At 35.5% G+C, this 25,417-nt stretch overlaps 3 protein-coding genes across 4 annotated transcripts; 2 read left to right on the forward strand and 1 right to left on the reverse strand.

The window, feature by feature from the left end:
- Positions 1 to 5,113: 5,113 nt before the first annotated feature.
- Positions 5,114 to 9,775, reverse strand: marchf5l (membrane-associated ring finger (C3HC4) 5, like). Of its 2 annotated transcripts, none has more exons than XM_016487207.1 (7): positions 9,644 to 9,775; positions 8,985 to 9,084; positions 8,702 to 8,904; positions 7,316 to 7,446; positions 7,055 to 7,238; positions 5,766 to 5,932; positions 5,114 to 5,692 (listed from the first exon to the last, which is right to left on the reverse strand). In XM_016487207.1, exons 2-7 carry the CDS (start codon positions 9,011 to 9,013, stop codon positions 5,531 to 5,533), a joined length of 876 nt encoding a protein of 291 aa, XP_016342693.1. In that variant the 5' UTR covers positions 9,014 to 9,084; positions 9,644 to 9,775; the 3' UTR covers positions 5,114 to 5,530. The 2 variants fall into 2 exon arrangements, with proteins under 2 accessions (XP_016342693.1, XP_016342702.1); XM_016487216.1 differs by having other exon boundaries at positions 8,985 to 9,087.
- Positions 9,776 to 10,197: 422 nt separating this feature from the next.
- Positions 10,198 to 16,782, forward strand: LOC107689277 (beta-centractin). The gene is made up of 11 exons (XM_016487226.1): positions 10,198 to 10,409; positions 11,275 to 11,339; positions 11,810 to 11,885; positions 12,177 to 12,302; positions 12,880 to 13,004; positions 13,090 to 13,306; positions 13,416 to 13,508; positions 13,787 to 13,961; positions 14,044 to 14,105; positions 14,185 to 14,225; positions 15,018 to 16,782. The coding sequence occupies exons 1-11, from the start codon at positions 10,362 to 10,364 to the stop codon at positions 15,118 to 15,120; spliced, it is 1,131 nt and encodes a 376-aa protein (XP_016342712.1). The 5' UTR covers positions 10,198 to 10,361; the 3' UTR covers positions 15,121 to 16,782.
- Positions 16,783 to 17,369: 587 nt separating this feature from the next.
- On the forward strand, positions 17,370 to 24,881 carry LOC107689289 (BTB/POZ domain-containing protein KCTD9-like). Its single transcript, XM_016487234.1, has 12 exons — positions 17,370 to 17,585; positions 17,687 to 17,808; positions 17,903 to 17,946; positions 18,042 to 18,141; positions 20,782 to 20,837; positions 20,930 to 21,058; positions 22,130 to 22,197; positions 22,280 to 22,375; positions 22,457 to 22,606; positions 23,869 to 23,974; positions 24,047 to 24,180; positions 24,265 to 24,881. The coding sequence occupies exons 1-12, from the start codon at positions 17,538 to 17,540 to the stop codon at positions 24,379 to 24,381; spliced, it is 1,170 nt and encodes a 389-aa protein (XP_016342720.1). The 5' UTR covers positions 17,370 to 17,537; the 3' UTR covers positions 24,382 to 24,881.
- The last annotated feature ends 536 nt before the right edge of the window (positions 24,882 to 25,417 follow it).

Below are 25,417 nucleotides of genomic sequence, written 5' to 3' on the forward strand. Positions count from 1 at the left end.
AGCGCAAATAAATTTGGAAACATGACATCCATTTAATGTCTCTTATTGTTTCTCTTCACTCTCTGTGTTCGGTGTTCAGTTAGTAATTATGTTGCATATTTTTCCGCTCATTACTGAAGATCATTTGCATATACAGCAGGTGTGTTTGTGTTACCAATGCATGAGCCTCTAAATGCATGTTTACAGAAAGAGATCTTTTATTTAGGTAATGTTCCACCCCAGGCATCACCCTTTTGATGCCCATCAAGGTAGTCAGTTTAGTCAAGTTTGACTCTTTGGAAAGCACATTGCCATTTGAGAGGCAATTTGCCTGACTTGTAGATTTAAAATGCCAACAACTTAAATGCTCTTACATCACAGATACAAGAGTGAAAATGTTTTGCTGCCTTCCTGGGGTGTTGAAAATATAGGGAATATTAAAATTGTGATGTTCATTTTACAGTGACTTTGCATTCAAGGTATTTGTTTTATCAGCTCATGCATTCTTTAAGAACTGAACCCATGACTTCAGCATTGCTGGCGCCAAAACTCTGTTTAATCTACAAGTATGTTTGTCTATAAAGGTCATAGCAATTATTAAAAGTCAGGGGAAGGTGATTAAAATTAAATCTAAATTTTGGATACATTGGGTGTTATATATTTACTGTCTAATAACTGTAATGTATAAGAGAGTCTCACAAAGTTAAGAAAAAATTTGTCTTCCTCAGGGAGAAACTTTTTTTTTCCTTTGATTTTTGGGTGAAATGTGACCTTAACATGTTCTTGAAAGGTTTTGTGTGACTTGACACACAAAATCTTTTTTTTTTTTTAAAGCCTTATAATCATAGACAACTGGAAAAAACATATAAGGTCATGGAAGTTCATTGGTCAAAAGGACATCTTGCATTTTGTCACAGAGAGCGGTTTCATTATGCCAGATCATGCCGCTCTTCAGCGTGCTGTCTGTGACATGACATCCCAGGTGCTAAAATCACATCCATTCTTCCGTGAACGGAGTCCAGGTCAAGGAGTTCTGTTCGGAGGTCAAATCTCAGGTCGCTTGATTTGTTGTCTCACGTGTCCCATTTCTTTTCACTGCTGCCGCGGTTTTCTTATCAGAGGTGATGAAACGTGTGGCACACAGATAAAAGCTTTTTACCTAACCTTGTTTTCTCATTCTTGATAAGATGCACTTATTGTAAATTGCCATTGATTTCCAGCACGTCACCAACAATATCTGAAAGTGAAGTGTTTCAAGACAATCCTCCATCAGTTGGGTACATTTATGTGTAGGTCAAAGCCTCAGGGGACGCACCAGCAAGAGAGCTTTGAGATTATAGAAACGGATAATCATCGTTTGTCCAGAGGGATTGCCATCTCCTCTGTTTTATAATTCTCACCGCAGTTTATTAGCACGCTGTGGGTTATCTGTGCTGCTCTAATCGAAAATGAGTCCCTCTTGCGTTATATTTATTCAAACGTCATCTAAAGAGGCCCGGCGGCTTTGATGTCTACAGCTTGATATGACAGAATATCCCCTATAGTCTTTCTGCAATCAGATTTACTTGCAAATGCAGCACATTTTGAGTCTTTGATGTTTAAGGGCGTTACTTCAGCACATTTTCATCTGGTTTATTGATGAAATATTAAATATACAGTTTTTTAATCATGTTTTCACAGTTAAGTAAACAGAGGTTAAATCATCCATTTAGACTCTTAACAAACATCATCCTCCAGGAAGTGATGTTATTTCGGAGGGCAAACCAGTGTTTGAGAATCGGTAAGTATTAGCAATGGATTTGACGAATTCTGTGATGTTTCCTGGTATTTGTTGTTTTGTTTCATGTTTTATTCTGTTTGATATTACAAAAATCAATGTGCTATCAATTTTAAAAGATAATACAATCCCTATGCAAGCTAGCTTCCAATCCTTGAACAATGGTTAACTGGCTAATGCTAGCTTTGTATTTCCATACTGCTATTCTTGTTCTTTTGTAAATTACCAAGTCATAATTCATAAAGTTTATGTCTAACTTTGACCAATGTTCTGAAACATTGATATGCTCTTTTATGGAAATACTTACAGTTACAAATGACAAAAGGTATCGCAGAACAAAAATGACCCAATTATAATAAGCCATTGGTTAGATAACGCTTTTTTTTTGTCTGGTTTTGCTGTGTTTATCTATTTCCATATAGGCATTCTGTAGGCCTACTACAATTTTAAAAGTGAATGTAAAGTAACATATAGGCTATGTCTATCATTCTAGTTGTTTTTTACTTAAGATGTAAATCTGAAGTCGCAGCCTCATTATATATTTCACAGAAATTGCCTTTTCTCTTATTTATTTTTATTTTTTTTATAGCAGCTGGATATTGGAACACTATTTTATGCTCATTACTTCACAATATGACTCAAAGTACATTTCTTTTCATCTGGAGCATCAAGACAGACCACTAAAAACATAAAAAATAGCCTATATATAAAATGGGTTCTGCTTCAAGGCCGTGACATGAATTTGTTTGTGCGTAGTATTACGTCGGATGTTTTAAGTGACAGATGAATTGTGGGATTTTCTGCGTCACAAACATTGTTATGTTCCACTGTACGTTTGGCAGCTCCAACAAAGCCTGTCTGCCGTAGTTATATTTGCCAGAGATGTTTAAAAGTGGGCGACAACAATCCCAGAGGACTGTTTTTAGATGCCGTGTGAATTAAGTTGAGCGCTGCTCCAGTTTGGCTGTGAGCAGGGGTGTATTTTTAAACCCAAATGAAGTCATCTTGGGTGAGGCGATTGCTGTATTTTCTCCCAGACAGCCGTTTGCCATCTGCAAACTTTTGCATTATTCATAGATTTTTCCACCCTCGTTCTCGAAATAAAGAAATAAGAGATCAGACGCGGGCCAGATTATTCCTCAGCCTTGTCTTTGCTAGTCCTTCCAAGGGCCTGCCGGAGAGCACAGAGGATGTGATACCGCTCGCTGACAGCAGGTATTGAAGGGCTCTGCTAAACACGCCAGTGGGGAGCGGGAAAATCATGCCCATCACCTCACCCCCCATGACTAGGCTACATAATTAACACTTCTATTTAAGATAAACGTCATTACTGGTTTCTTAAAGGTATAGTTCACCCAAAAATGAAAATGTACTCATTCAAGATGTAGATGAGTGTGTTTCTTCACCGAAACAGATTTGGAGATTGCATCACTTGCTCACCAATGGATCCTCTGCAGTGAATGGGTGCCGTCAGAAGGAGAATGAGAGTCCAAACAGCTGATAAAAACACCACAATACACAAGTAATTCACACAACCCCAGTCTATCAATTAACATCTTCTGAAGCAAAAAGTTGTTTGTTTGTACGAAACCAGTCTATAGTAATAACCAGTGTTGGGGGTAACGCATTACAAGTAACGCGAGTTATGTAATCAGATTACTTTTTTTCAAGTAACTAGTAAAGTAACGCATTAAATTTTTGATTTACAAGAAAATATCTGAGTTACTTTTTCAAAAAAGTAACGCCAGATACTTTGTTTTCCCATTTATTGACTGACAAGTCTCCTGTCCCGATATTGGGAGAAATCGGAAGTACAGAGGAGTTGTGTGCGCTGTGTGAACATGATGTTACTGAAGTTCTAGACTAAATGTGAATGTGCATTAATTCATCCCACTCACAAAAAACAGATTTAGTATTCATCAAAATGAATTAAAACGGAATATGACACAAACCTGCAATAATTAAATATGTTAAATAACACAAATGTATCTAATCCCATTTTATTAACCAATGGCTGTGCTGCTGACCTTTGATGATCCAGTTCAACCATACTAATAAGCAAAAATTACTTTAGATAAACTAACAATTGTGCTTCATTGTTTTTTTTTTATTGCTGAAGAGTGTTGAACCTTCTTCTGCTGTGTTCTACTGTACAGACGTGAATTTACTTTTCCTTCAGCCTGAGGTTTATTCAGAACACTTTTTGGTGTGAAAGGGCTTTTACATTTGCTATAAATACAACTTATTATATTAAAAACAATCAAGCCCTGCTTATATTTAAAACGTAACGCGAAAGTAACGCAAAAGTAATGTAACGCATTACTTTCCATAAAAAGTAACTAAGTACCGTAATTAGTTACTTTATTAGGGAGTAACGCAATATTGTAATCCATTACTTTTAAAAGTAACTTTCCCCAACACTGGTAATAACACTTCCTCCAATAGAAAAAGTCCATCCCCTTTTGTCCACTCACATCAAAATCCACCCACATATTTGTTTAGAACTGTTTTTGCTTGTAAACGGTGCTCGATCTGTGCATATTTCTCTCCTGATTCAGACAAGACAAATTTTTCACTGGACAAAGTAAAACTGTGGAAAAATATTGTAGCCAGAAACAACAATTTGAAATTAAAAACGCATTGATGGTTTTATTTCTTACAAACTCACAAATGTTTCTTTACAAGATGTTGGAGTCATGTGGATGTCTTGTGGATTATTGTGATGTTTTTATCAGCTGTTTGGAATCTCATTCTGATGGCACCCATTCACTGCAGAGGATCCATTGGTGAGCAGGTTTATAAAGATCAATATTCTTTCTCAGACAATTATAAGATTTACTCAGTATTTTCATCCTATTTCAAAAGCAGTTTTCATATCTGGACAAATATGAAACCTGTCCAGGACCAGGAGGTCATATCTGACCACAAAATCAAAAGAGAAAAATAAGTGTTACACATAAAGAAAATAATCAAATTTTCAGGACTATTAAGATTGGTTGCATTGTTAAATTATTTTCATGACAAAAACCTCATGATGGTGACAAATTATATTTTTAGGCCTTCTGCATTAACATGAGAAACAATGAAAATAACTTTTTTTAAAAAGCAAACAAAAAACAGGTGCATTACAATTAATTTGAATTTGGGCTGAAAATACACCTAATCATCATGAACAATATCACAGATTTAATGCCAAAAACTATTTAATATCCATTTAAAAAAACAAAACAAATACAGTAATTTCATATTTTTCTTCTTATTTCTTTAATTTTGCAGTGAAATGTTCTAGATGTTTCTTTCCAGGTCGAAAACAATTACTGTAAACCACCATCTTAAAAGCATCAAAGTCAAAGTGTCTGGGTTTATTATCCTTTATTTGTCATTAAAGAGCCAGTGCTTATCATCTTCAATCAGACTCAATTAACTCATTCTCAAACTGCTTACATGATTCTGCTGGTACATTTGCAGCCTAAATGACAATGTCTTCATCAGAGTCATCAGTGCACAGTGCAGGTACCAGCTTTGCATTTGGCGCCATCTACTGGTGTATTTAGCTATTACAGGCACTTTAACACCCCAACAAACGTTTCTCACCGATCAAAGAATTTCAGTCATCCTTGCAGTTAGGTAACACATAGCAAATATGTGTTTGTGCTGATTTAGAGCCACGTGAAGCTGAGAAATTATGTCTTTAAACATCTGTAAATATGTCTTTCTTTATACTTAGAATCCTACACTACAGTGCATTTGTTGATTTCCTCAAGTGCATCGTCTTCATTCATTGCTACTGTCTTCATTGTCATCCTCAAAAGTGTCGTCTGCTCGTCCCACGGGCTCTGGGTAATTCAGGATGTGTCTGTTGGCCTGGATGAGGTACTGCTGCTGTTTGAAATATACTTTCAGCACTCCCTTGATCACCACAAATGCAATGCCGCCCTAGAAGAGGAAAACTGGGTTAGGATTCACACTTCCTAATGTATGGTAGGCTCTCAACGCTCTCGACTCTCACCAGGATGGTGCGCTGCAGGTTTGACGTGACCCTGCGGAACAGGAGGCGTCCCACCAGGTTGGCGATGGAGGGGAAGATGAGGGCGCCGCACAGGGTTCGAGACACAGAGAGATGGTCTCCTCCGTAACTGCCCTCCACTGGGATGCGGGGCAGAGGACGGCCCATACCTGCACAAACAAATGAGATTTTCTGCTTTAAAAATTATGCTTTTTTAATATCATTATTAATAGCATCGGCTTACGGTATGATTTTGACAATGAATCATAAATGCTAAGATGGTTTAAAGAAACAGTTTACCCAAAAAATTAGCCATCCACCACATAATTATACATATTAAAAATGGCATAGTTTTGATTACTTCAGTCTTTATTGTAAATTTAGTTTTAATAATTTTGTTAAAAAAAAATTGTATAAAAACAATTATATTTAGCTTAATTTATTTGTATTTCATTTTTAGTCATTTGAATACTTCAATGAATTTGCCTTTATTTTTGGTTTTCATTTTAATTTTAGTCATTTTGTTATGTATTTCTGTCATTTGTACTAGTTTTTGTTTGATTAAAATCAATTATATTTAGCTCAATGTATTTGTATTTAATTTTAAGTAATTTCAATACTTCAATGAATATCCCTTTAGTTTTCATTTTAATTTGAGACATTTCAATAAGTGCTTTCGTCATTTTTATTAGTTTTTATTTAGATTTCATTTTAGTTTTAGGTTAATTTATATACTATTACAGTATAATAAACATTTGAATATTTATTAGATTTAGTGATTTATTACTTTAGTGATTTAATGATAGTGTGTACTTTTGTCATTTTTATTAGCTTTTATTTATTCGTTTTTGTTTTATAATTTTTTTAATTATTCACAGTACATTACATTCAGTACTTGATGAATTTGCTTTTAAAAATGTATTTCAGTTTTCATTTTAATTTTAGTTTAAGTTGTATTCATTTTTTGTTATGCATTTGTCGTTATTAGCTTGTTTGCGTTTTTCAATTATATTTAGCTTTAGTTTATTTTTATTTCAGTTTAAGTAATTTTAGTACTTTAACTTATTTCAGTTGGCAAAGCAACATTTTTTAATTTTTAATAATACGTTTTTTTTTTCATTTTAAGTTTTATTAAAAAGTTTTAAGTTTTATTTTACAATTGATTAAAAATATATATTTTTTACTAATTAATGAAACGAAAACTAAAAGTTTGAAATAATTTTAGATTTAGTTACCAATAACAACACTGGGATGAACTACTGCCAAGTTTAACCCCGTTTTCCCCGTCATACCAGGTACAAGCCCACTGAAGATCTGAAGCTTAGACGAGTGTCGTTGCCAAAGCCGCACCACGTAATCCTCCCAGCGAATCATCTTCCCCAGTACTAGCATGACGGGGATGGTAGGTAAACCCATGAGTAAGAAGAGAGGATCTGCACGCTCCATCACATCCAGACCCTTCTTATGGCCCACCACCTGAAAACAGAGAAGAAAATGTGTTCAAAAGAGCAAAGAAGAGCCAAGCTCCTCTCATCCTCCTGTCTTTAGCACACCTGCATAACCGTGACGGCACCGTAAGTGACGGCCGACCAGTAGACGGTGCCCACCACGACTCCAGCCGCGGCGAAAGGACTGGCCCTGGACAGAGCTCTGTCGACCTGCTGGAGGAAGTACACCAGGGGCCCTGGACGAGAGACAAAACCACACACTTCACACTTCCCTATTAAAGTAACAGAATATCAGCCAAACAGAATGTCAGAATATTAGTCATTAGTAAGCCCACGCAGAATCTGGGCACTTTTGTCACATTTTCTGAGCTAATAAAAAAAAATAATAATTGTTTTTTTATATATTATCATTTTAAATGGTAAAACAAAACAAGTGCAAAGCTTATTTTATTATTATTTATATACTATTATAGTAATTCAAATTTTGAATTAACTTTTGTTTTTATATTTACATTTTAGTTTAGATTTTAGTCATTTTGTTATGTGCTTTTGCCTTTTTTTTATTTTTATAAATTTTTGGTTTCTTCATATTTTTATTCAGAAGTGTGTGTATATATATATATATATATATTTTTTTTTATTTTTTTTATTTTTTAAGTGTATTTCTGTATTTTCATATTATTATTATTAGATTAAAGTTTAAAGTATTTGAGTTTTTTTAGCATTTATTAGTTTTAGTTTTTAATATTTTTATTACGCTTTAAGTTATTTCATATTATTATTATTAGATTAAAGTTATTTTTATTTGAGTTTTTTTAGCATTTATTAGTTTTAGTTTTTAATATTTTTATTACGCTTTAAGTTATTTTTATTTCAATTTTAGTTAATCGTTTTAGTACTTCAACTTGCACGTATTTCATTTCAGTTAGTTGCAAAAGCAACATTTCTAATTTGTTTTTTTTTTGCATTTTATTAGTTTTTGTTTTTTAATATTTATATAGCTTTAATTTATTTTTATTTCCATTTTAGTTTGAATAATTGTAGTACTTCAGTTTTATTTGTTATTTGCCAAAGCAGCATTTTTTAATTTTCATTACATTTTTTAAAAATATTTTTTAATTAGTTTTTGTACTTCTTTTATATTTCCATTTAGCTTCACTTTAACTTACACTTTTTTTTTTTTTCCTTTAGTTGCAAAGATTTTATCTAATATTTGTATTTTAATTTATTTCAACTTCAATGGCAAAGTCAGTAAAAATTATTTTTAATAGTTTCAGTTAACAATAACAACACTGCTGCAAAAGCAGAGCTGGGAGTACTACACTCTTATCAGGAGCTAATTATCCAAAATATTTGGTACATTATAAGTATGCAATAATGTGAGAATCCATGACAAGACATACAACAAACGAAGAAAAAGGTATCGGTTAATTTCCCTTAAAAAAACAAAACAAAAAAAAAACAAAAAAAAGGTGAAGTGCAAATACTCACCTATTTTGGGGAACATTATCCGGTATTCAGTGCCACATTGTGGGCAGCTGACGGCTCCTCCGCTGTTTCCCTTCTGTTTTTCATCAAGCCATCGCTGTAAGCAAGAATGATGGATCCACTTGGTGCAGCCCTTACACCGGCACGGGCTGACCCATTCTGCAGCTCGATCCTCCTTCTCCGTAGCAAAACACACCCAGCAGTGCCTGTCATCGGACAACAGATTATCAGTGACCATTAGTTCTGCTAAGCAGTCCTGTGATTCACAGCTAATGGAGAAACTCACTTCTCTGGAGGTTCATCTACACAGGCCATCTTGTGTCAGGTTCGATCCACGCTCTCCAGCTCAACCATGAGTGAGCCAGAGCGGGCTCAATGTACAACAACTGCTAATACAGACCATTAGACATGAATGCAGTACTTCAATACAAAAATGTTGGATATATCACATCACAATGTTCATTGATTCAATAACATTTCTACTGTAAGTAAAATAAATAATTGGAGTAAAACGCACAATATGTTTAGTCTTATAATATGGTGATCAGCACCATTTATTTAACGGATTATAAAATAATTCACTACAATTTTTTTATTGTTACAGTATACGACATGGTATGATACATAACATGCCAGTTATATTATATTTATTCTACTAACGTCTGTCTTTGTATGAAAGATGCACAATAAATGTTTTTCTCTTATTATATTTGCGTTTTTTAGTTGTTAATCAGGCCCTAGTCACGTATGAAAGTCGTCAGTGGACATTTCTCACTTAACAAATTGAAATTGAAATTCTGTTTTAATTCAGCACTATTTTCATATGGAATGACTCGCATTAAACTAACCAAACATGCAAGTTTATGTACGTTTTAACAGCTATAAACACACCGAAACTTGTCATTCAGACAACATTGTTAACCGAATCCAAATGTAGATCCTCACCTGAAGATGTTTTGTAGATGTAAATGTTTCTGATATGCGTTTAGTTTAGATCTCCGGCTGATTTGACACTTTCAATTTCTCGGAGGACAGAACAACCTCATGAAGAACAACTTCCGGATAATCCACTTCCGTATGTCAAAATAAATGTCTCTAACTTGCTAAAACGTCCAAGAATGCTTCGTTTGATGTGTATTTTTATTTATTATTGTCTCACTTGTTGAAAGAGCATACATGCATGAAACTAAAAAGGAAATTAAGTGTATTGGATAATTGTTAAATATGCAAATTCGATTTTTATTATGATTTTGGACTATAAAAATAAAGGATCCTCTCTGCTACTATTTTGCTCCTTGACAAAAACAATGAATTAAAGACATATATTCCTAATTACATTTGAACATAACATATAAATAAATATAGCAAATTAAACACTTTCAAAATAAATAAATAAATAAACAATCATCGCAAACATAGGAGGTTGTCAAACTGCGCCCGCGAACCAAATGGCTATTGGCTAAATGAGCTGTCAATCATCTCCTAGTTACGCGGGTTTGATTGGCTCCCTCCAACAGTGCGGTTCGGTTGACGCATCACCGCTCAGCCTGTGGTTATACTGCTAAAGAGCGACGGTTATTTTTTGTTTACATGAACAGAAAATCATAAACGGTGCTTCTTGCGAACGAGCTGACCGAAAAACGCACCCAAGCGCAGGCTGAACATGGAGTCGTATGATATTATAGCCAACCAGCCGGTTGTGATTGATAATGTGAGTATGATGTCAGCAGCCCTCCACACCCAGTCTGTGCTAAGAGGCTAAAGCTAATGCCATTGTGTCAATGCTAAATGAGAGGCGTTTAGGATTTTATTTATTTAGATTATAATGTGCACAGTCTGATGCACGTCTGATTCTTTTCAATATGTAAAGCAGAACGGTGTAATATCCGTCTTAACTGCGTTATCTTGAAGCATTAGCTGCTCAGAATGATTCATCGCTGTAAAGCTGATTTTGTCATTCATTTCAGTGGTGCTTTGAATGAGTCTCTCAGACTTCAATAAATGATTAAACGTTGTACAAATTAATGAAATACTGCAAGATGCATGGTTGTCAACGAATATCTGTCAGATAAAATCCTGTATTTGAGCTGGAGTTGTTGTTGCTAAGATGGCTGGCTGTGACCCCGCCTTATATACACAGCCGCATTTATTAGTATTAAATAGTTAATATAAGTTAAAACATGGATTTTAATAAATGCCAAAAGAGTTAAGCTATAGATGGACAACTAGTAAGCCTCAACTGTTAATCAGAATTAAGGTGGGAGATCTCAAAGTCTGAATGTCACTTTGACAGGTTGCTAAATTTATGAAAACTTAGTGATGTTTAGTGAAACATTAGGTTGTTTTCTAACAGTGTGACTCTTCTGGAGTCTATAGCTGGTGGGTTTTCTTGTAGCTCCCTCCAGCTCTGTCTCATGACTCAAGAACAAACAAGGAGGGATCAGATCATTAGATGATTCATTTTACAACACATTCACTGTTTGAGCTTTTATAGTTCAGGTTTATTTTGAACCACCTTCCTGGACAATTGTAGGCCATAATATAGTTTTTAACTTACTTTACAATTTCTCTTTCAGGGGTCTGGAGTTATTAAGGCTGGCTTTGCTGGAGATCAGATCCCTAAATACTGTTTCCCAAATTAGTAAGTAACCATTTTATTGATATTACTATATTGGAGTAACTTTCAAAAGTTTAGGGTCATGTGATCATGTGACACTGAAGACTGGCGTAATGATGCTGAAAATTCAGCTTTGCATCACAGGAATAAATTACATTTTAAAGCAGCACTATGTAACTTTTTCTGTGTTCAAAAATAGTACTGCTTTTACTAATATTTAACAATAGTACTGCTTTTACTGTGTATTTGGTGAAATAAATGCAGCCTTGGTGAGCATAAGAGACTTCTTTCAAAAACATTAAAACTTCTTGCCAAACTTGCTAAACAATTTTAAGATAAATATTGTTTATTGATGTAATATTAGTCGTCATCAAATTTGTCAAATTATCATATTATGCATTTTGTCTCTATAAATACTGGCATTTGATAGTGAAAATCCCATTTTCGTAATGTGTTTTGAATGTGATGTAATAACTAGAATGGTTTATTTCTAGTGTGGGGCGGCCCAAGCATGTTCGGGTGATGGCTGGTGCCCTTGAGGGTGATCTGTTCATTGGACCCAAAGCTGAGGTAAACCTTTTTAATTCAATTGAAGAATGTGTCTCTATTAGGATTTTTTTCTTCTGTTTAAAGACAAAATGAAATTACGTTCACAACACAGTCACCTTTCATAATGCGTCACAATATTTAGCCAGAAATAATATTGTGTGTTAACTTGTGATGTTATTGGTTAATAATATTTTATGTATGTCATACAAAAGAAAAGTTATTATAACTTGGACAAATAGTTTTGATTTCATGCTCTTATGTGTTATAATAATGTAAAACATTCTGTGTTGTTTATTTCGGTTCTGTATTCAGGAGCACAGGGGGCTGTTGTCTGTCCGCTATCCTATGGAACACGGTATTGTGAAAGACTGGAATGATATGGAGCGCATCTGGCAGTACGTTTACTCAAAGGAACAGCTGCAGACCTTCTCCGAGGAAGTACGGTTTTAGATTTGATATATTATGTATTTATTTACTATTATTTAAAAATTATTTATTTTGTATTACAATTTATTTTTATTTTATATATAGGTTTTTATCTTTATATTTATCTTTACATTTATTTTATTTCAGTTTTAGTAATATTAGTACTTTAACCTAAAGTTATTTATTTCAGTTAGTTTCCAAGGCAGCATTTTAAATTATTATTATTATAAAAAAAAATGTTGTGTATTTTTTTCGATCTCATATTAATGTTTGGTAACACTTTATTTTAAGGTGATATTTTTACATGCTTCATGTACTTACCGTAATAATAACAGTAAATTATGCATAATTACAGTAGTAACTTAACCCTAAATCAATCCCTCACAATAACCATAACCTATTGTGACTACATGTAGTTTATTAATCTTATTTAGTAGTTATTTGTGTAATTTTCTGTAGCAACATCACCTGAAAATAAAGTGTGACCATTTCAGTTACCATAAACAATTTTTTATAGTTTAAATTGACAATAACAACACTGTCTTGCACTGTATTTTTCAGACATTCATATTTTTGATGTTTCTTACAGCATCCTGTACTGTTGACCGAAGCACCGCTGAACCCCATTAAAAACCGTGAACGGGCGGCTGAGGTTTTCTTCGAGACCTTCAACGTGCCGGCACTGTTCATCTCCATGCAGGCGGTGCTCAGTTTGTGAGTTCATTGCTTTGAATCTCATTCTTCCTGATATCAGACTTCCTATTCCCTCTCTCATGCAAACATGTTTCCTGTCTAACAGATACGCCACAGGCCGAACCACAGGTGTGGTTCTGGACGCTGGTGATGGTGTGACACACGCTGTCCCCATATACGAGGGATTCGCCATTCCACATTCAATCATGCGCGTGGACATCGCCGGACGTGACGTCTCCCGATACCTCCGCCTCCTCCTACGCAAGGAAGGCTACGATTTCCACACTTCTGCAGAGTTTGAGGTCGTGCGCACCATCAAGGAGGTATGAGACACCACATCTGGATTTATACAACATGTTCTTTGCAGCTCCTTCTTGGTGGAAATTATCATCTAGATACGAAACGATGAAGAAATGCTGTTTTGTTTTCCAGAGAGCCTGCTACCTTTCCCTCAACCCCCAGAAGGATGAAACTCTAGAAACTGAAAAAGCACAATACACACTCCCCGACGGAAGCACTCTAGATGTAAGAATGAGATTGCTCATATATGTTAGTGTATCATCATATCATCATATCCTGGTTTTGTTGACATTCAGGGGAGTTTCAGTTTAGGTTCTTCCTGAAGTCAACATGAAATGGCATTCAGAACCTTCCATAATGTTGCATATTTTTCTTTGTTGGGTTAAAGTGGACTGATAACTCGCTCATGATGGCACCAGAATTGTGTATTAAGAAAGTAAATAGAGTCAGTTTTAATTTCACATTGACTTGATGTGTTACTCACAGCTGTTTATCTCCTGCAGATCGGCCCAGCGCGGTTCAGGGCTCCAGAGCTTCTCTTCAGGCCTGATCTGATTGGAGACGAGAGTGAGGGTATTCATGAGGTGCTGGCTTTCGCCATTCAGAAGTCAGACATGGATCTGCGACGCACACTCTTCTCTAACATAGTGCTGTCTGGCGGCTCAACGCTCCTCAAAGGTAGAGCGACGAGATCAGTCGAAAGCATCTTTCAGTTCTCCATCCAGTGACAGAACTGAAACTCTATCTTTGTTCCTCGCAGGTTTTGGAGACCGGTTATTAAGCGAAGTGAAGAAGCTTGCGCCCAAAGATGTTAAAATTAAGGTGACTCTGCCACAGCTAAGAAATGTTAACTTAGTGGGAGAACTGCGTTTTTAAATATATATATATTTTCTTGTTTCAGATATCTGCACCACAGGAGAGACTTTATTCAACATGGATAGGGTAAGAACAATGTGTATATATATTCCTATGTTACACAAAACAGTTGCACTACCTTTTTTTTATTTAAAGAAATGAATACCTTTATTCAGCACGGATGCATTAAATTGATCAAAAGTGACAGTAAAGACATTTATAAGGTTACAAAAGATTTATATTTAGAGTAAATACTGTTCTTTTAAAGTTCATATTCCTCAAAAAAAATGTCCCCTTTTCAGGGTTATTACTGTTAACTAAAACTGAAAACAATTTTGGTCATTGAATTAAAGCTTGAATAAAATACAATACATATTTTTTTTCCTTTTTAGATATTTAAAAATGAAAAATATTAGAAGTTTAAACTAGTTTAAGCTAATTAAAGTTTAAGTTGAAGCACTAAAATTGCTAACTAAAACTGAAATAAAAATAAATTACACTTAAATAAATTTTTTAAATAAACAAAAATTTAAAAAAAGACAAGAAAATACCAAAATGACAAAAAATGAACTAAAATGTAAATGAACTGAAATGCAATTAAAAAAATGAATCAATTAATAAAATTAAAGTATAAAAAAAACACAAAAAAAGAGAAAAAACATCATAGCAGTAAATTACATTTTAAAATGTATTAAAATAAAGTTGTTTTAAATATTTCACAGTATTACTTTATTTTTCATCAAACAAATCCAGCCTTGGTGAGCATGACAGACAACTTAAAAAAAATAGTTTACAGCCCCCCAACTTTTGAATGCTAGTTCAAAATATTTTGGTGTATTTTACAGTGTTTTTCATATGCGTTTTCCTTTTTTTGTAAAGGGGATCTATCCTGGCTTCACTCGACACCTTTAAGAAGATGTGGGTCTCCAAGAAGGAATACGAGGAAGATCGCGCCCGTGCCATCCACCGGAAAACATTTTAATGGGGTTTAAGGCCACTGGCCTCCCTCATCTCTGCGGTTTCACATCCCTCTGTTCTTTCGCTTGGCCTCCCTCTGTTACCCTCCCTCCGTCCCTCCCTGCCCACCTGTCCCGACAGCGAACCTGCCGGGCCTCCCATCCGCAGCTAAGGCATGCCTTCCGTGTTCCCTGCCCAGCTCTCGTTCGGGACACCCGACGAGTGGCACTGGGGCAGGATGCGACCGGGCATCCCTTGTCCGTTCTGTACCAAAACAAACACCGAAAAAAAGGCTTTTCAGGGCATCAGTCAATACTGTTAACTATTGTTTAATTTAAAGCCAATGCTTCAATTCAGCGCTTAGATATTTATTACACTATTTACCCTGCCCTGTATGATATTGTCATATCTATTCTAATTAAACATGAAGGTGAATGTTGTAAGAATTTCATTCCAGAACCGAAGAGATCGATCATTTTCTTTAAATGTCGCAGTTGTCAGCGTAGTATTTTTATTTCTATTTGTTAATGACGAGCGAATACAATAGAAAAAGGCATCGCTCACCACTGCAACAATTCACTTTAATGGACACTACTCTGTTTCCTGTCTGTGTCCCTCCCCTTGACCGTCTCGAGGCTGAAACCACTCTATAGCTCAAGGGAACTAAATAATGTATACTGAAATACGAAGTACATGGTAGGTAGCTAGATTTATCGCTGCTTGAAATGTCGACAAGTGTTATTATTAGTATACAGCACAGTTTAACATGGAATCATCGGTTTATGAAAAGGGGCGGCTTTAAGGAACATTTTCGAGTTGTTTACTGTCTTTTTGTTGAAATGTTGCTCTTAGAATTATGTTTGTCAGCTTTTAAGTTGTAAAGCATAATTGTTACCGCACAAAAATTGACTTGATGCGAACATTAGCCCTTTCCCATGATCCTCATATTGTTACCTTGAGAACCAGAGCTGTTGACTGAAGCTTTAATGAAGTCGTCCAGTGAGTTTTATGTTGCCATGAGACGTCTCATCATTGTGGCACGATTTCGATGTAAATTCAGACTCTCCCAGAATTCCAGATTAGTGCATGAACTCAACAGAACGACTGAGATTGTGTGTTATTTCATTGTAAATCTCATCAACGTGGATATCGAAGGCAGAGGGTGGCCGAATGGATTTAGAAGCTCTTCTGGCACTAGTATTGCTGTAGTGTTTGTTGAAAGAGAGCTGCTCTAATGGGATGATGGGGTAGCAGGGTTGTGTTTAAGTCCAGTTTGTCCAACCTAAGAATCGCCTTACTCCAGTGTCGTCATTGGAAAGTCAGAGCATCTTGGTTGTTTCTCTTTTTAAAGATATAGAAATATCATCATAAGCCTTGTGCACAGTTGATTGCTATTCAAACTGTTAAAAAAAACAAAAAATAAATGACAAAAAGGACTAAAATGTACAAACCTGTTTCTTCAATTGTTGCTTTTTCATTTAATTTTGTAAATTCAGTATGATAAATAAATTAATGCTGTCTGAAATAAGCTTCTGTGCGCTATGTAAACACACAGCAGTGTAAGTGTTTGTCTGCTTGTGCATTGTTGCTGATGTTGTTAACAGTGGTTTTCAAGACTGCTGAAGTTTTGTCACATTTAGTAGGTGTGACTTTGTAATACACCAGGAACTCATATTTGTTTTTTAGATGTAAGAGGTCCCTAAATCTACTATAATAAAATTATATAATAACATATTAGAGTTAATTGCTATTATTGATTGTGAAATGTCGTAAAAGTCACAGAAATCGACTATTTTATAAAGATGTAAATTTTACACACGTTTTCTTGATGGTTCAGAAAGTCGAATTCTCCATTGAGCTCCATTCAAATTTATTCAAAGGGTTTTTTTCGTCTTATTGGAGACAGTTACACACAAAATATCATCTGTTAGAACAATCTCATCAGTTAGTACCTGACGTACAAATAGAAATAAAACTATTATAAAAATACATAAAGTAATTGGAAACGACTGCGATTCGGCCATTACGACCAGCGCTGAGAAAAGTAACAAACACCACGTGACCTGGTCATTTATGTGTTACTTCATAAGCGGCCTTGATAATAATTTTGTATTAAATGACGACATGAGAGAAATGTCAGAATCCATTGAAATGTAAATCCACAGTGCAAAAAAACAAAACAATTATTTTGCTTCATCGTACCTGGCCAATCAGAAAAGACGTTCGGTCCTTTAATCCCGCCCACCTTTGGACTCTGCGTTGTTGTTGTATTTCTGTGGAACTGCCCTACCGCGCTCTATTTTCAAAGTCCCTGATTGGCCGCAGTAATGACGGAAGTAAATATCCTTCTGCAATAGTCGGAAATGCTTTGATTAATTACAGTAACGTGGAGTTTAAAAACAATAAAAATAGACACTGAGGAGTCACAATACAAGCTCGGACATGAGAAGAGTCACGCTGTTTGTAAATGGAACCTCATACAATGGCAAGGTGAGTGTGTTCTGTTATCTATTGTCTGCCTAATATATAATTAAAGGCATGTTTCCTGAATAAATTACACGTTGTTGCTCCTTTCATGACTTTTACATCAGGTGGTGGCAGTTTATGGAACTCTAGCTGATCTACTGTCAGTTGCAAGCACAAAATTTGGAATAAAAGCTGCCAACATATACAATGGGAAAGGAGGTCTTATTGATGATATAGCCCTCATCAGGTAAGAACAATAACTAGCTATCTAATGCATAAAACAGGTTTGTTTACATGTGTATATTATCATAAACATGAAACACTTTGTTTCTCTGGCACAGAGATGATGATGTCTTGTATATATCGGAAGGAGATTCTTTTGTTGGTGAGTTTGACATTATAACTTGGATTTGGTGTGTGATTCTCTTAGATCTGTCATCAGTTGCCTTAAAAATGTCATAATTTATTAATGTTCTACAGATCCACCAAATAACCTAGAGAGTCCGCATGAGTTTCATTCCTGGGCACACACTGATTGGATCACCCTCAATGTGGGAGGCCGACGGTTCACAACCACACGGTGATGTCAAAACAGATCATACTAATCTCAATAACTGTAATCTATAATCTAAACTGTCACAGCCATCATAATCAACCATATTTTGTTTATTTATTTATTATTTTCCCCTAATATTTTCATGACAAGTAAGCACAAACATTTAGTTCTCATTACTGTATTGTGAAATAAAATACATGATTTAAATTTGCTTAATTATATCAATTTTAATATAACTAATATTAAAATTGATAAATATAAATAATATATTTGTTGTGCACATACATCTTCTGATTCCACTGGACACATCATCAGTGATGTTCCTGTAATCATCGTGTGTTTCGTGTCTTTCAACATCATACACCCTCCTCCAGGTGACCCAGCTGGGGCTGATCAGACCCCAGCTTGTGTCCAGCTGGCTGGCTACTTAGTACTCCATGGCTCTCCTCTTTTTAGCCATAGCCACCTTGAAGCCCTCTCTGCTGCTTCTGTGGTGCTGCGTATAGCTACCCTCCTGCTCGCTCCCTCAATGCCCAGCTCTCTGTAGGCTCTGGCCAAGGAACGTGCTGCAAACCCCCTACAGCCAACTTCAACTGGGATGCACCGCACTCACTTGGAGAGCTTCCTTTCAAAAGCTTCTTCCAAGCGATCTTCCCAAGGGACGGTCAGTTCCAGCAGCACAAATTGTTTTGTGGATTCTGATACAAGGATGATGTCTGGTCGCAGAGTGGTAACTACAATATGACTAGGGAACTTCAGCTGTTTTTCTAGGTCCACTAGCAGTTGCCAGTCCCTTGCAGAGGCCAGTATGCCTGCAGATTTCCTCTTCGTTGAAGTAGGCTGCTCTCCAGCTCTGACAAAGTTAATTCCCTGCTTGGAGTGTCGGGACCGCTTTGCCCTTTCAACTCCAGTGCTGATAACTTCAGCAATGGTCTTCAGGACTCGATCGTGCCTCCATCGGTACCGACCTTCTCCAAGTGCCTTTGGGCAGCAGCTCAAAATATGCTCCAGGGTTCCTCGCTTGGAGCACAGTGGGCATGCTGGTGACTCTACTTTTCCCCATAAGTGAAGATTTGATGGACTCGGCAGGACATCGTACACTGACAGGATGAGAAATTTAATACGGTATGGCTCAGCCTTCCAAAGCTCTGTCCAGGTAACTTTCCTATCTATTGCTTTCTCCCATCTCGTCCAGGCTCCTTGTTGTTTCATTCCTACTGCCCTGCAGGATCTAATCTCCTCCACAGTTGCTCTCACCTCCTCCTGAACAAGGCTGTTCCTTTTCTTCCTTCTGCTGAGGTTCACTTGTGGCGTTGGAAAGGATCCCAGCCCAGCTCTGCCTTGTGTAACCACTCCCACCAGCCTCCTGTGCCGCAACCTTGCCTCTGCCTCCTGAACAGCCTCTTCTGCCTTCCATTTTCTGCCAGTCCTCACTTGGATCCCTGCTTTGGCTACTTTCTGGTCTCTTGAGTCCCTGTATTGTAACACTTCTCTAGTCCTTGTTACTTTGAATTCCTCCTCTAAGGATTTGAAAGGCAGTTGCAGCTTGTTGTGATGTCCATAAAGCGTGATGCTGCTCAGGCTCTTCGGCAATCCCAACCATCTCCTGAGGTAGCTACTAACTTTCCTCTCCAAGATCTCAACTGTTGTAATCGGTACTTCATATACAAGAAGGGGCCACAGAATTCTAGGGAGAATGCCGTGCTGGTACACCCAGGCTTTAAACTTCCCTGGCAAGCCTGAATTGTCTGTAGATTTCAGCCAACACTCTAACTCTGTGCAGGTGGCATGTGTCGATCTTGTGTCTCTCAAAGAACTGTCGAACACCTTGCCTAGACTCTTGACTGACTTTTAGCCAACACTCTAACTCTGTACAGGTGGCATGGATCGATCTTGTGTTGTGTCTCTCAAAGAACTGTCGGAACACCTTGCCTAGACTCTTGACTGGCTTTTCTGAAATAGTTGGGATGGTTGTGCCTGCAATGTGGAATCTTAGTTTATCTTCCACCTTCCATATTAATATAAATTCATATAAATATTATTTTTATTTGATAATATTTGTTGTCATGCCTTTAATTATGCTGATTTAATTAAAATATAATTGTATTACAAACATCTTTTACTTTATTACGATGCTGAGCATATGTAATGATAATCATAGATACAAATATAATGGAATTAATAAAAAACAAAAATCTCTGAATGCATTACAGCGGAGATGCCCAAACCAAACCACCATGCCATATCACAAGAGCAGGGAAAAAATATGTCATTAAAGAATATCTTCATTTCTAATTTATATTTTTGTTTTAACTTTTTTTTTTTTTTTTTTGCATTGAAATGTTAAAGAAAAACAATATAAGTGAACTTCATTTTAAAAATAAAACAAGTGTTTTTTTATTACTTTTTGTAAAAAAAAATGTAATGCATTTGAATTTAGTATAGTTAATGCAGCATTTACTCAATTGGCCCTTTGTATTAAAAAGTTTGCGCAACTCAGCATTACAGTAAAGGGAATTATTGTGGGAAATGTGCTTAATTTTAATGAAAATTATGTCACAAAATCTTATTTTATTGATGCAAAATATTATTAATTATAATTAATTTTAATTCATTAATTAATTAATTTATTTATTTTTAATGTATTTAAATTTTTTTTTTTAGGAGCACTTTGGTCAAAGAACCGGAGAGCATGTTGGCTCACATGTTCAAAGACAAGGGTGAGGACTGAACCAGTGTCTAATGTTCAAAATATAATTTGTGCATGCGCTTTTATTCATACTGCACTTTTTCTTCTGTCATTTCCTGGCAGATGTTTGGGGAAACAAACAGGACGAGCAAGGGGCATATCTCATTGATCGGAGTCCAGATTACTTTGAACCCATATTAAATTACCTGAGACATGGACAGCTCATTATCAATGATGGCATCAATCTGCTGGGTAAGACAGTAGGGCTGGGCGATATAGCTAAAAAAATGATCAACGATATAATGTTTCATATCGTTCGGTATCGATAATTATTGAAATTTTTTATAACCTTTTTTTAAACAAAGAGCAATAGAATTTTTTTTTTTTAATTTAACCACTGTATTTTTAAATTAACCCAACTTATTGAGACAAACAACAAATATTTTTTGTTTTAACAATCACACACAAAATAAAAATTAAACAAATATCTAATTTCTAATGTTTTATATGCAGATTAAATAGGTTTTAAGGAAACTTTTTTTACATCCCGAGGCCACAGGAGGGCGCAATAAGCAAAATAATGAGGTGCATTTAAAAATTGCTTATGAACAAAACAGCATCCATGTATTTATGCATCGCTTACTCCAAAGAGCCGACGCGCCATTCATGGTTTCGGTTTTAACCCATTCAAGATCTTCTATACTTCTCTAATATTTTGAATGAATAACGCAGCAGCAGCGCATCTCGTGGGCTAGACTAACAAAACATTAAAATGCAACAACGTCACTTACATCATCATCACCGCATCTTGTGCTCCACTGATGACGCTCCCAGAAGCACACCTAACATTTGATTGTACTATTTTTGCATTCAAATGCAAATGTTTTTTAAATTCGACTAATATTCTTTTTTTTAATTCACAATCTCCTCATCACAGGCAGGCAAAACACTCAATTCAGCATGTGTTCGTGTTTGTGTGTGCTGTCTGCGTCCCTCATAGCACGTGCCTATATCGTGCGCTATATCGAACATTTTTTCTATCATTATCGAAGAAGGTGTACCGTCGATAAATATCGATACCCTTTTATCGCCCAGGCCTATAAGACAGTAGAGACATGTCCCATTTTGTAGCATTTTATGTGCTTCCCAAGGGTTGTTACCAAAAACCATCATCATTTAGTTTTCCTTAAACATTTTCCTCCCTCTTTCTGATATATATATATATATATATATATATATATATATATATAATGTTTTTAGCTGTAAATATGTAACCGCTCTTTGCATATGAAATGAGTACCTATGGAGTGTTATTTTATGCAGGCGTGCTTGAAGAAGCTCGTTTCTTTGGAATTGAACGTCTCGCTGAGCAGCTCGAAGGTGTTATTAAGGTAAAAAAAGCTAATAAGGTGAAAACGTAACTTATTTAATGTGGAAATAAATAACAGTGATGGCTGTTTTGTCCTGCTTTAGAATTCCCAGCCTCCCGACGATCACTCGCCCATCTCCCGCAAAGAGTTTGTGCGTTTTCTGCTTGCCACTCCGACTAAATCAGAACTTCGATGTCAGGTAGGAAGAAACTGAATATTTGCGCTGGTTTATTTTTTTAATTTTATTGTGCATTATGTCAATGTAGACTGTTTCTCCTAGGGCCTGAATTTCAGCGGGGCGGATCTCTCTCGTCTTGATCTGCGTTACATCAACTTCAAGATGGCCAACCTCAGCCGCTGTAACCTCACACACGCCAACCTCTGTGGTACCAACCTGGAGAGAGCAGACCTCTCCAGTGCCAATCTAGATGTAAGGATGTACCTGTCAGGGACGGGTCCATATCATATTGATATGGACCCACCCCAAAAAAAAGAAAATGATAGAAAATTTAAAAAAAAAATCCTAATTAGACCTATTTTTTGGATGATGAAGATTTTTATTATTCTATTTTATTTTATTTATTTTAATTACAGTTAGCAAAGTCTCATTACGTTAACCTGAAAATAGTTATATTATTTAAAAAAAATTTTTTAAATAATATTTAAAATATTTACACTACTGTTCAAAAGTTTTGAATTTATTTGATTAAAAATATATAATCGAATATAATTTAAAATGTAATTTATTCCTAAGATGGCAAAGCTTAATTTTAATATGCTGATTTGTTGCTCAAGAATTTTTTCAGGATTCTTTCAGGTCACTTTTGTGACATTATAAATGTCTTTACTGTCACATTTAATCAATTTAATTCATCCTTGCCGAATTAAAGAATTAATTTCTTTAAAAAAAATGACTGACCCCAAACTTTTGAACAGTAGTATGTTTATGATGGTAAAAAAAAATCATTGTATTACAAAAATATTCTACTATATTAAAGTAAATCAAATCAAAAAGATAAACTAATGATAATCCTCGCAGAAAATAATGGCAACTATTAACAAAAATATATATATTAAATATAAAAAAACGCCTTATAGTCATGAGAATTTTGGAGAAAAATGTGCTTAATTGTCATGAAAATCTTTATTGTTAAAATAGGCTTTGTTTTATCAATGCAAAATATTATTTGTGTGCATTTATTTTTATGTTTTTTTCTCATTCACCCACTCACATCTTTTGGCTCCTTTGCCGAATTAAAGAATTAATTTCGTTAAAAAAAATGACTGACCCCAAACTTTTGAACAGTAGTATGTTTATGATGGTAAAAAAAATCATTGTATTACAAAAATATTCTACTATATTAAAGTAAATCAAATCAAAAAGATAAACTAATGATAATCCTCGCAGAAAATAATGGCAACTATTAACAAAAATATATATATTAAATATAAAAAAACGCCTTATAGTCATGAGAATTTTGGAGAAAAATGTGCTTAATTGTCATGAAAATCTTTATTGTTAAAATAGGCTTTGTTTTATCAATGCAAAATATTATTTGTGTGCATTTATTTTTATGTTTTTTTCTCATTCACCCACTCACATCTTTTGGCTCCTTTTGTTGTAGCATTTATCCTGCATTTATGTCTGTCTGTCTGTGGCATTGATTTGGTGTTTTTGCATGTGTTTCCCAGGGTGCCAATTTACAGGGCGTGAAAATGCTTTGCACCAATGCAGAAGGGGCGTCTCTCAAAGGCTGTAATTTTGAAGATCCCGCAGGACTCAAAGCGAATCTAGAGGGTAAAATGAGCACACGTGACTTCTCTTGGATCTCATATTTCCCAGTATGTAACGCCTGTCATTTCCTCACAGGAGCCAATCTGAAGGGGGTGGATATGGAGGGCAGTCAGATGACGGGTATAAACCTCCGCGTGGCCACGCTGAAGAACGCCAAACTCAAGAACTGTAACTTGCGGGGGGCCACTCTGGCAGGAACCGATCTGGAGGCGAGCACACATCAGTTTTGTTTCCGAATCGTTCGGTAGTTTGTCATGTCTTCACTTCTGTTTTTTTGTTTTTTTGTCGAACAGAACTGTGATCTGTCCGGCTGTGACCTTCAGGAGGCGAACCTGCGGGGCTCCAACGTGAAGGGGGCCATTTTTGAGGAGATGCTGACGCCGCTGCACATGTCACAGAGTGTCAGATAGCCTCCTTCAGTAAGACTGTGGCCTCTTCACAGAGCAGCTTTAAATAAAAACCTACCTGCAAACTAATTACTGACATGTGACCTTATGCCTGTTGATATTATCTGTTCATCTGCTGTCTACTGTTGCCTCAGATCATTTATTGTGATGCATTGCATTATTATGGATGGTGTTTGCTACATTTCTCAATGCAAGATATATTTTTCCGAACGTGATTTGTGATTTTCTGCATTACATTGTATATTTGTGCCAAGCTTCTACATGTGTCACTGCTGGTCTGTGAACTGAACGTCTGATATTTGTGTTTTTGCATCTGATTCTTATTTAGGAATGTGGCTGTTCTGCGAATGTGCAATTTTATACCTTTTCATACATGCCGTTTTTACACTGTTTTGCTTGTTTCACTGTTACGTGGCTTTACTGGACTGTGCTGCATGCAGAGAGGAAAACATCTGCTGAAACCTGCTAGTTTAATGTCACCAGCCCTGTAAAGATCCAATAAAGTCAAACACTGGAGACTGGAAGGACTTTTTGGCTTTTTAATTTTCTACAATTTCCACAATTGCAATGCACCGTTTCAGAGCAGACAGTTCATTTATTGCAAGAGAAAAATTCTCATTTTTATGTTCGTATTATAATTGATTTGATTAGATTAACAGATGCTGTATCGTTTGTATAGATTGTTTGATTTTTAAGACAATTTAGCACAGATATTTGTCTCATTACTCTTCACTCTTAGTCTCATTACCATTAAAAATGAAACATGTTTTTACTTTAAATAATTTCAGCTAGTTGCCAAGGCATCATTTCTCAATTTCTTTTAGTTTTAGTCTATATTCTCTCTCTATATATAACTTTATAGACATATATATATATATATATAAAAAAAAACTAATAAAATGACTAAAACTCTAATACTAAAGTTAAAACAGAAAATATAATAATTAAAAAACAAGTTCTAAATATTTACTAATACTACAATAATACTAGATTTACACTGATTATTTATTAAATTTTTTTTAAATAATACTTAAAATAT

The sequence above is a fragment of the Sinocyclocheilus anshuiensis genome, unplaced genomic scaffold, assembly GCF_001515605.1.
Source record: "Sinocyclocheilus anshuiensis isolate Anshui unplaced genomic scaffold, SAMN03320099.WGS_v1.1 scaffold393, whole genome shotgun sequence".
Classification (NCBI taxonomy): domain Eukaryota; kingdom Metazoa; phylum Chordata; class Actinopteri; order Cypriniformes; family Cyprinidae; genus Sinocyclocheilus; species Sinocyclocheilus anshuiensis.